Below are 12,369 nucleotides of genomic sequence, written 5' to 3'. Positions count from 1 at the left end.
GCTTTTCTGAATTTGAAGCTCAGAAGAACATGCTAATGTCGAGCGCAGAGGGATGCAGGAGGGGGCTTGAGATTATTTTGTAGGATTGTGTTTTTTGCACATAAAACAGGTACGAGCCAAAATGGTTTGACCTCAACTTTCAAGGCCTTTTTATAACTCTAGATGAAATGGTAGGTCACAATAGCAATTAAAGGCCTGTTTGAGCATGAGCAGCCAGGCCAGAAAATGCAAAGTGATGACTAATTTTATTTGTTTAAATAAACATTTATTTCAAGTCTGTAGGAGCAGTGAAAAATGTAGAAAATGTAATGATTGTAAACAGAATTTTGACTGTAGCCTGTCACAGAAAAGATGGATCAGGCTCTTAAACTCTTCTTCTAAAAAAAAAAAAAAAGGTTAGGACATAATTAAAAAGACCTGCTCTCCAGTGAGATATTTAGTAGTACTTTGTGGCATTTTCTTAAAAACTTCTTTTTTAAGAAGTTGAGGTTCAATTAGCTAATTAGAGCCTCTATTGTCTCATGAATACTTAATTAAGAAGGGTTAGGGCATCCATCCTGCCTCTGCTACACCTTAGTGGATTTTCCTCCGAGCCATAACTCAGCTCCTACATAAATGTGTTTAGGAGGGGACGGGCTAACCCAGCTACAGATTGCTGGCAGTGAGAAAAGGCAAAGAAGAGAAAAGGTAACAGAGCCCACACAAACTTTTTTAATGAGTTTGGTGAAAGTTTTCTGTTAAGTTGCACTTAAGAAGAGATATTTTGTGGAGCTTGTGAGCTTTTTTCCTGCGATGATGAATCATCTATTGTGCTGTAATTATGGAAACAGCATGCCTTCTTCATTTTTTCTGTCTCTAATTGAAAGTATCTTTTAAATCCCAAACTGTGAACACAGCAGAAGTCCTCCGCTTGACGTCCGCAGCGCCTCAGCAGGGAGGTTCCTTTGAGGCTAGTCATACTGTCAACGCCACCTCCCATTTTCAGAAAGTTGACTTTGTTATTGGGGCTAAACTGTGTGTGCTCCTCTGGCTCATTCTTAACTTATTCACAGTGAGGGCAGTTCTTCTAAATTAAAGTTAAAGATGATATTAACATGTGATTTATATGTAGTCAACAAAGAGTCCTCTTGAGTATAGTATAACCAACAGGTGTGTGTGTGAGAGAGTGTTTGAATGCATGTCTAAGTGTGCCTGCCAGCCGTGCGCCAGCTTGGCCATGGCAGCATTCCCAGAAACACAGCTTGAGCGCTCCTACGGTTACACTTGGCTTGATACAATTGTTTGAAACCAACGACAGGAAGTAGAGCGTGCCTGCCTCAAACTGACATTAATTCTGCGAGACGACAAAACTGATATCAGCTGCAGTTTGATAGCAACACCTCCCGTATCTGGTCTTACACGAGTTATAGGCACACTGCCTCGAGCATATGGTCTGATACACTGTGTGCATTCGTCTGTGTGTGAAGGAATGCATTCAGACACACACACTGACACACACATACACACTGACACACACGTACACCAGTCTCCCCTTGTCCTAATTTCAAGTCTGATGCACATGAACTTGGATCCAGATATCGACATGTTTGTCCTGGCTGATTGATGAGCAGCAATAAATGCTCTTTCACGAATGGAACGAACAAACGCACACACACACACACACACACACACACACACACACACACACACACACGCACACGCACACACGCACACATTGTCCTTTGACATCACAGCACAATTTAGATTGTGATCATCAATCTGAAGTTTATGCTCAGGGGCTGTGAGTTTCTAAGTCCTGTCCCCTTTAGTTACAGTTGGTTTTCCTTCAATATATACAATATGTTTATTCAGAGTAATAAAGAGAGGGTATATTTATATTGTCTTTGATTTAAGACCGTTATAGACAAAAAAAAACACTGCTCATTTCCACCTGGTGACCACTGATTTTGTTAGCCGAAGTTACAACTGTTGCTAGCAGATTTTATCAGCTGTAGCTAGCCTGCTAATTAAGGTGTTCAGCTTCATGATTCGGTTGCTCAACCGACTTGTTCTTGAATTAGAAGCCTGCCAAGGGGTCTCAACTATGCACAGGATGCCTGTGAAAACAGACTTTTAGTTTAATCTATAACCCCACAAAAAAATCTGGTATCAAATGCTGTTAGACTCAGAAGTATGCTAATTATATTTACATATTTATTTGTTCCTAATTAATTTTATCTAGTGTAATTGTGTGTATCTCAGTTAAGATGTCTCGTAGTCGCAGCTGTAAAAGGCAAACAGATGAAACCTCGCCATGGTGTAAAAATCTGTTATGGACATACTCGGTCTTTGATGTGCTTGTTGTTTTTCAATTTTGGAAGGGACAGGAGAGTATCTGCTGACAGGAACAGGGCACAGAGACGACTCCGGAGAGTTCTCCATATCAAAGCCCATTGACTTTAGCCTGTCCTTGTGTCTGGGCTCAGAGTCCCACTGATTCAGGGGAGTACAATCTGGTGCTGGGCTTGCATTCTAGTTCATTTGCATGTCAATCTGCCGTTTTACATTCTGTGCCGCTACGCATTAAGATAAGGATCCAAATTCAGGGGCTGGATTATATCTTGGTAAACATGGCACGAGGCGAGAGTGCTTTTTTCCCCCTATGATGTTCAATCTTGTTCCAACATATCAGCTCAACCCTCTTGTGATTTTAGAGGGAAATCAACCTGAGAGCCAAATCTCTATTACTGCGGTTAGACAACTGTTCACAGCAAGTGAGTTTAAGCTTTTGCAGTTAATAGCTGTGTCCCCTCGATACCTCAAATGTGTCTGTTTTAGAGGCTCTTTGTCCATGTCTTTGTACGGGGGGGAGGATTTTTAAAAAAACACGGACCATCGGTGGCTGGACTGGTATGCCAGGCAGATAGAGGATTAGTTTCGCCAGTGATTTGGCCAATTAGGCCTCAGCCTGAGCTCTGCTGGGACCTCCCTTAAGGAGACTTTCCACCGATTTAGCCACACCAGGAGAGAGGAAGAGGAGGAGTGTGCTGAGGGTAATTATGCACGGCTGGGCGCTCTGATTGGGTATGGTAGTTAGGCTGTGTGGCAGGAAGCAGAGGGGAGGAGGCTGTGATAAAAAGTCTGCTGAACGTCTCGGCGGAGCTGTAGAAGGCACTGGTTGGATGAGTTCAGCTATCAAACAGTGGAGGGAGGCACTGAGGGTCTGTGCTGATTGTTGTTCACCCAGTGTTGATCCCCAAACAGCTCGAGTAAGACCAGGATGCTGAGATCTGAGCTGCATTTCAAAAGCTTCACTTGAACTTTTTCACTCTCTAAAGGCTGCTGAGACCAAGACTGGAAAGTTGTGTTTTGCTAAATCAAATGGGGAAGAAAATTTTCCAGTCAGACAATTCAAGGCATCCTGGGAATCCTGCTAATAAGTAAATGTGGAATCAAGGCTTTTCCCTGCTTATGTTTTGCATCAGGAGAGAAATAATTACTTAAAGGCCCTGAAAACATATTTTCTCAAACTGTAAGAGTCAGTTGGTCGTACACGAACACAGATCTTTCTGCCAGGGTTAGAACAGGTTTGATTCTTTCACATGAGACATTTCTGTATTTGTGTTTTAGTCTGTGGTCTGACTGGTTAGTGGTGGGTGGACTTCAGAGGAAAAAGGTGACTTCAGGCATCTGTTCTCACTAAAAACAAAACCTTAAAAAATCCACCTAGCAGTTAGCAGCTAATGAGCGAGATATATCTGTCAGAAGTTGGTGGAGACCAAAACAGAGCTAAAAGGAGAAAGAATATTTGAGTTACATTTGTCAGGCACTCACATTACATGACTCCAAATAAATGCCAGGCAGTGGTTTGCTAATTAGTTAGCTCTAACAACTTGAAAGGCAATATTATGTTCAAAGCTTTTTTCCTGCTACCCTTAACTAGCAAAAACATCAGAAACTGCAGGTTCACAGGTGATACTCTATTTTATAATTTGAACTCTACATTTTTTTTTATTTTAGATTTTTTTTATTTAACTGAGAGGACCTTGGTGCAAGAGTTTCACTGTTTAACGTGGATTTCTTTGGTTCCTGCACAAATTGTGATCAACCTGAGCTGGACCTTGAACTTCAGTAATGTTCAGCACTCTCCTGCAGTTTTGACAGAACTGAATAAAACCTTAAACTCATCTATGAACCCTCTGACAGCTCTCATCTTCTCCCTCCACAGCGACGTGGTCACTCACATTGTGTCGGAGGACAGCCAGGCTTCATCGCTGTGGACGTGGCTTAAGGGCTGCGATCTGAGGAATCTAACCAGCATGCTCGTGCTGGACATCAGCTGGTTCACTGACAGCATGAGAGAGGGGAGACCTGTTGCTGTGGAGACCAGACATCTCATTCAGGTTTGTGTGTGTTTCACAAACCAGACAGAAATGTCCAGGCAGATGTAGGGTAAGCACTAGATGGCACTACGAACCAAACAGGTTTTTACAGGCTATGTCAAATAGGCATTCAGTGTTTGATCATTTGAGGAAACACAACTACCTTTTGTGCAGAAAATGCGTATTGTGGAGGTATTCCTTTGTGTATTCTATGTTTATGTATGAAGAACGTCTTCTCCTCTCCCTGCAAATGTGTCCTGTCAGCCCCCTGACAGGGAGGACATGTCTAACTTCCCTCTGTCTATGCTCATAGTAACACATTTCACCTTGTTTATAGCAAAAGAAACATCCCCATATTGGACAGGGAGCATCAAATAAAGCCATCAGCTGGATGTCAGGGCTCTGCGCAGCCCACTAACTGAAACACATATACATAGACACACACATATTTTCCCCTGTGGATGGCACTACGAGGGCTTGGCAGCATATGGATCCAAAATAAAGAAATATGTTGTCTCCTTTTCCTCCCACAGTGGAGAGGAAAAAACACTCCTGCAGTCACGTTTGCCAGGTTCCATCTATGTTTTCTCCTAACAGCCTGTGACAGCGTTAACGGTCACAATGACATTCACCGTGTTTATGCCTTTATGTGAAATACCCCAGAAATGCTTTTGTTTTGCTCTGGCATTGTCTCCACATGGCCATGTGAGTGTGGCACATCAGTGCCGTGTTTCTAGTTGGCTGCATCATTAAGTGACAAGGCTAATGATGCCATGCTGGCATTTATTGACCCATCTCCCCAGGTAACCACAAGCCCACTTCTCTGCTTGTTTTGTGATGGCTTTTCCCTCTGAAGCCAACAAGGTAATGCGCGGTGGCATTTATCTGTGTGGCGCTTCCAGGAGATTGTTTTTTATGAGAGATAAATCCATTTGAGGAGCTACCATGTAGAGATAAACTATTCCCGAAACAAGCTACTTCTTGGGCACATTTGCCTGCAGCTCCTTTTGATAGTCTGGAAATGCAATGTATTTCACTATCATAAATATTCTACGGCAAGTCGAGGAGGAATTTTAAGCACTAAATGCATTGAAATGTAACATTTTCCATTACTTCTTGGCTTGCAGAGAGGCTGTTTAAGTGGAGAAGTGGTAAGATGTAAGAGTATGCTGCTTAAAAGGAACAAAAATGAAAATGATTGCCAGGGATTTAGAGTTTGCATCTGGCTCTTGAACGTGTGTCTGCCTTCACTCCTCTGTCAGGAGACAGGTGGGCTGCGTGCCTCAGGAGGATGTTTGTGGCTTAGTGTGTAGGTGTGTGGGTGCAGGGCCAAGCAGCCTCCCTTTAGAGGTGGAACCTCTGTGACCTTTGACCTGCTCAACAGCCTGAGAGGATTTCATTTATCCAACATGGTGCACTCCCACCTGTGAGAGGAACCCGCCTGGAGTGTCTCAGGTGCAGGAGTGGGCGAGGTCCCACAACTCTTACTGTACCTTTTCATCCCAGCAGGTACAGTGTGTACGTGGAGGGATGAAGCTGTGACATGTAGACGGCACACATTAATGTAGTCACATCTAAGCCATATGTTAAAGGTAGATAGGACACTGGAGAGCAGGCCAGGAGGGGATACACTGTCTCTGAGATCTGAGATCAGTCTCATCCACAGAGTTATAGGCCTGTATAATAACCAAGCCCAGATGGAGAAAACCAACCTCTGCATGCTGATGCACAGACGTTTGTCTCCATGGACCCACAGTCCCATATTGGATTAAACAAACTGCAGCTGAGGTGGAAAAGTGAGGGAGAATCCTCCTGTTGTATTTAGAAGGAGCGCAGTTAGGGAGCTTCTAAGGCACTTTTACTTTTGATTGGCAGAAAAATTGTGCCGTGAAATATATTCAAAGTTATTCCTTTTTTTTTTTTTCTTTTTTTTTTGGAGAACAGGAAGGGCTCCTGGCAGAGAATAAATGATGAACATTTTTTGAATCCCTTACTGATTGATTCAGCCCAGCAATGTGAGAGATACTAGCTCTTTTCATTATCTTTCTGAGACACCCCTGTTCCTTCTGCAACATCGATCCCAGTCAACCAGGTGCGGTGACAATCTCTCCATCTTCCTCTTTCTCCTCCTCCTCCCCTCTCTGTATCATTCTCCCACCCATTCCATGGGTAATTTTATGGACACAATGTTCCTCTTTGTGATGTCTAATTGTCTGCAAGAATATTAATATTACATTGGTAATCCTTTTGACACATATATTACAAATGGGGAACCATTTCTTCATAGAATGAAAAGGCAATTTACAGGAGGCAAATTGGATGATGGCAAGCAGATTTGTAATGCCACGGGTTAGGTAGTGTAATGGATTTGGATGCCACCAGACTGTGAGATGAGTGTCATTAGCCTGTTGCCCTGGAGACACACAGTCATAAAAATAACTTCTCCAAGGCAAATGGCTGCATTTTTATGTAATTCAATTTGAATGCGTGCCTCTATGCTAGTCAGGAATAACCTTACACACTTACACATTTAGCCCGTCAACAGTTTGCAAAGGCTCAGAAATTAGGATGATATATGATGGTGTGTTCATGGGTCTCTGGTTATTTTTGCATGCAGGACACCTTGCCCACAGTGCCAGAAGGTTCTACACCCACTCCTGTGACCACAGTTTCTCAATATGCCTGCCAGAGACGGACCACCATCGAAAACAGCAACAAGATTTTCACAGTAAGAAACTGTTATCTAACCTCACTCTGGACACAACTGTACGGTTACATGTTCGCCCAACGGTGGCTGTTGCTCCGACTGTGCAATGCAAAAGTCCCCCTAATCTGTTCTGCTTTAATTGGATGGCTGGCTTGCTTCACTCACCGGCACTCTGACACAACTCTTCCCAAAATGCATTAACCTGCAAATGAGTAGCATCTGCAGCTGTGGCACGTTGGAGGTGCAACAGCTGATATGCCCACGATCTCTGGCACGGGGGGCCGGCACGGACACGCCCTGAGGCGCCTGCACGTTACGCCAAGATGGGCGACGGACGTGATACTCCTCACAAGCAATGATGGATCTGTCCCTGTGCCATCTGGTGGGCAGTGATGGGAGGGAGGGGAGGCTGAGGGAGGCACGCTGAAGTTCCTGCACGGAATGGGGAAGTGGTTAATTGGCTGATTGCCTTAGGTGTTGATGAGCGTGAAAGAAAAGGGAAATTGTTTGGCACCCTGGCAATGTAGCTGCAGGTGCACAGCAAGAAAGCAGAAAATAGAAACAAGCCAGTATCTAGACATATATAATACACTGACCGAAACAACTGGTGAAAAGATTATTTGGCCTACAAGTGATTAATCAATAAGGACATTTATCAGCACAATGCCACAGTCACTGTATCCAGCTTCATCACTGTGAAGCTTTGCTGCCTTTCTTGTTTTTTGTCTTGTAAATTGACTTTCTTGAGTTTTGGACTGTTAGGTGAAAAAAAACAAGCAATTTGAAGATGTCACTTTGTGCTCTGGGAAATTACGAGACATTTTTCAGTGTTTTCAGACATTTTATAGATGAAACAATTCATCTAGAAAATAATTAATCATAAAGTAATTGACAGATTAATCTATAATGAAAACAGTAATTACTTGCTGAGATTAATAGCTCTGCTGTGACCTTATGGAGCATTCACAATCTCACTAACAGGAAAAATAGAGAATATATTCAAAAACATGTCAACATCGGTTTACACTTTTCATTTCATTTATTTCTATTTTGCTCTCTGTGATCCGTCTCTGAAGCGCTGTCCCGGTGCCATATTTGGCAGAGAATATGAAATCGGAGGTCTGAGATGTGCAATATCACTGTGAAGTGACAAACCTGTGAGTGTGTTTGTGTGGGAGTGTGGAGACCTGCTGATGAGTTTCTGTAAGACCTATTAAGCACAGCTTACTGAGGGCTTGTTAGGCATCTGTTTCATAATGACTCTTTACTTCCCAGTGATGGTAAACGTACATTATTGATGCACACACGTGTACAGAAATTCACCCACGTGTGCTCGTCTGCCATGTATTGAAACACAAACACGCACACACACGTTTGTTCACGTGGACAGGCGTGTACAGATGTGCACCCACACACGTCTCACCTGGGGAGAGCTGCTGCTCAGTTTCTTATCCCCTGCTTCTTTCCGCAGCATTAACTCCATAATTAGCAATCCCACTCAATTTCCCTATCCCCATGATTAACTCATTATCCCCACATCAAAGACGACTTTCTGATAGAGGAGAAAAGCTGCAGTAGATGTGGTCTCGAGAAAGCCACAGGTAATACACTCCACTGAGGCAGACAAAATGCAATTACTTGAAATATCTAAGTCAGATATTTGACTGTAAAGGAAGTCTTCTATTATAAATATGCAACAGCAAACCATGAGAGGGCAAGTGATTGATCCAACAGTAAGGCAGTCCTTTATCTGTCCTGCTGTTGCTTGATCACAAGGCGCAGTAATGCTGTAATCCCTGTGAATACATGTCTAACGAAAAGACTTTTGGACGTGATGAGATACTTGTCTGTCTATATAATGAGAGTTTTTTCAGTATGTGTGAAACATAACGAATAACATAATTATCACAGCAAATTAATGAGAAAGAAGTAACATATCAGGCATCAAAGAAAAGAATAAAAAACACAGAACAGGTGTAGAAATTGGCGATTTAAAGGGATGATAATTATCTCCTCCATTTCAGTGATTTTTCTACGACAAAGTGATATGAACAAAGAGGCTTCTTTCAGGATGCTCAGACATAGTTGTGCTGTCCAGGATGTGGCCAAGCTGTATTTTTGGTACATGCTTTGCTGTGTGGCACAGCTAGCCAGTGCCACTGTCACCTAGCAACCACAACCGTATGAGTTTGTCTTCAAGTCATTCCTGAGGTGTTTTCTCTTGCATTATTTATTTGGCTCTCTTTGTATGACCCACAAAAAAAGAATGCTAATGCCAATCCAACACTTGTGCTTGACTCTAAAAATAAACACTCTGCCGTGACAGTTTTGCCACAGTTATTTGATATTTATGTAACAATACATAACATGTATACCAACCAATAAAACTGCAAGTAAAATGATTTTAGGTAAAGATTTCTGTAGCTTTTGCTAGTACAGTTTGAGCCCTGTTAGACTCACTGTGGCCTCCAGTCAGCCCTGAAGAAATGGTGACCATCACCACCACCCACCTCTAGAAGGTGGCAGAGAAAACATCCAAATTGCCCCTTAAAATGAAGCTTTCTTGACTTCTGTTCAGTGTTGCTTTACAAGTGCAGAGAACATTTTCCCCGTAGACCATCATTATAAAAGACACAGCTGTGAAGCTTTTGACAGGACACCTCCTGACTGAAAACAAAATCAATTATTCTTTGTATTATGAATTTTTAATCCATGAAAGTTTTACAAATGTAAAAGTTTTATTTTCCAATGCCAAGAAATAAGTTATTTTACTTACCCTGCAATAACTGTTTTTGCCACTTGGAGGCAGCGGAAACAACTGAAAATAGTTGCTTATTTACACATTTGAGAGTTGTGACGAACATTAGTTTTCATTTATAGATGTGTGTCTGGTCACCTCCTATATTTACTCTCTATTTGCTCTGTTTTAGATCTTTACCAGCTCATGAAGGAACGACCTCGCTCTTGAGTCACTACGTTTTCTGCTGTTTTCATCAGCTAGTCACTAAGTTGAGTTGTTAGTAAGAGCAACCACTTGCACATCGTCAATTTATTTTCACATCGTTTGATACATTGCTATTATAAAAAATGACCGTTGCCACTTTAAAAACAGATTTCAGCCTCTTATACCTAGTGCTGTAGTAGATACAAATATACAGGTTTATTCTGAGCTGCAAAAGCCAGTGGAACTGCTGCTAAACAGCAGGTGGTGCCATGACTTTGGCTCTGTAGTAACTGTAGTAACTTTAAAGTATTTTGGGAAATACACATGCTCACTTTCTTGATGAGAATTAAATGACAAGATTGATACCACACTCATGTCTGTGCCTTAATTATGGAGCTGAGGCCAGGAGGTGGAATCCATTGCTTGTTTTGGTATTCTCACCTAAGGACAAACAATAAACATAAATTTTTCACCATTATCAAAAACCAATTTACTTAATCAACCAGACCAATTTATTTTACAAAGATACAGTGTAGTGATGCAGATATTCAGTACCCAGGGGCTTTAAACGAAGTGTGTATTCATGAGTTTGTGATTGTGCGTGCTGTTAGTGTGTACCACTGTATGTGCACAGGGATCTCTTAGACAAACAGAGGAAGTGTCGGAGGAAACGACTCGGGATAGTTTCAGGATGGAGGGGAGGAGAGGAACATCCGGGGCCAGCGGGGCGTGCTGGAGAAGGAGGAGGAAGTAGGTGGTGCGGAGAGGTGTCGGGATCAGGAAGAGAAGATGAGCATCATCTCGGCAACAGCACCCCAGTGAGGTGTCAATCACACACCGGCAGCAAGCAGCCCTTCATTCCACAGCCATGCACTATTGATTTATTCATCCCTGCTCCCTCCTTATCCCTCACCGTCTCTGCCTCGCACTCTTTCACTCCTTTACCACCTCTCACTGCCCCTTTGTTGTGTCTAACACCACCCCTACTTCCCCCATCCACCCATTCATACTGTGCTCTCTCTCTCTCTCTCTCGCTCTCTTGTTGTCTCTTGCTGTGATGGGGAAATCCACACCGTCTTTGCACGAGCACACACACAAGTCAAGCTTACACCCTCTTTTTTTTTTATCTGCTTAGCCCCGAGTCTTCTGCTGTCATCATTTTACCATAAGCTTGGTGCACGCCGACACAAAAATTGACATTTCTGTCTTGGCTGATTGACATGCAGCGTCGAATGGCTTTTCTCCGATGGCAACACACACATAACACACAGAAGCACAGAGTATGCCAGACTAATGAGGGGAGGAAAAGAAAGAGTTGGGAGGAGAAAGAGGGAGAGAGAGAGAGAGAAAGGGCTAAACATCCTGCAGCACAAGGCCTCCAATGCACTGATAGCAGAAACACCACGGATGAGGAGATGGGTGGAGGGGGTATGGGAGCACTGAACCTTAAATGCATCAAATTGATTCCCTCTATCCCCCTGTGGAGTTAACATTCACAAACAAAAAGCTATAAGGATCAAAAAGTATGGGTCATGCATTGCTGCTTTTTCAGCACTTGCTTGATTTAAGTGTGTTGGAAAGATGTATGAAGGTTTTAACACTTCTGCTGTGAACAAATCTTCTTAAATTTCATATGAAAATGCCTTCAACTTTTCTTTGAAGGTGTTCTTAGAAAGCAAGTTAGACACCCTCCTTTCTTCATTTGAGATAAATCTTAAAATTACATGAAGAAGAAAAATCCTGAATTATGTCCTCTACTTATTCATTAGATAGATAAAATCCATCTCAGAGCTGTTAATCGTGTTAAAACTCTTCTCAGTGGGTTCTCTGACCTCCTTTCATGGTTTCTTTTTGTGCACGCGGTGAGACGGGCTGCTGTGCGAACATGACTCGCAGGCATGTCCGTGATATCCGATGGTGGGGGGTAAATCGGCGTGCTATATCAACGTCCCTGCGCACCACGTCCCCCTACCAGCCTTAACTCCTCATTAATTAGATAAACGCGTATGCAGGGTGGGTTTTCAAGCCTGCAGCGCTGACTTCATGCAGTTGCTACAACAACATGACAGTTGACAGACTGGCTGCAGCTGTGTTTGTGTGTGTGTGTGTGTGTGTGAGTCAGATCTTAAGATCCTGTTTTTCCACAGGTGAGATAATTAGGGGGTATAATTGAGTGTTCCGCTTGTGTCTTTTCAGCTACTTTCTTGAGATGAGGATCAACAAGACACAGCTTCTCAAGTATCAACAAAATAACAGTAATTTTTAGAAGTTTTTAATGAGAGATTAATGAATTATTATTTTTTGGTCACTTAGTTTGTCTGTTTTAGTTGCTGAGCATGTTCTCTGATGCTCCTGTG

General features: G+C 42.6%; 1 protein-coding gene across 2 annotated transcripts in view; it reads left to right on the top strand.

Moving 5' to 3' along the window:
- Positions 1-12,369, top strand: part of dntt (deoxynucleotidyltransferase, terminal) — a 69,956-nt gene that overhangs the window by 7,755 nt on the left and 49,832 nt on the right. For both annotated transcript variants that reach the window (XM_051076561.1, XM_018681090.2), the window contains 2 exons: positions 4,208-4,382; positions 6,979-7,089. In XM_051076561.1, the coding sequence (XP_050932518.1) occupies positions 4,299-4,382; positions 6,979-7,089 (195 nt within the window). In that variant the 5' untranslated portion in view covers positions 4,208-4,298. The remainder of the gene's footprint in view (positions 1-4,207; positions 4,383-6,978; positions 7,090-12,369) is intronic.

Source organism: Lates calcarifer, linkage group LG16_LG22 (genome assembly GCF_001640805.2).
Source record: "Lates calcarifer isolate ASB-BC8 linkage group LG16_LG22, TLL_Latcal_v3, whole genome shotgun sequence".
Taxonomy (NCBI): Eukaryota; Metazoa; Chordata; class Actinopteri; family Centropomidae; genus Lates; species Lates calcarifer.
The sequence above is the reverse complement of the archived record's forward strand: the minus strand, read 5'-3'. Positions and strand labels throughout refer to the sequence as shown.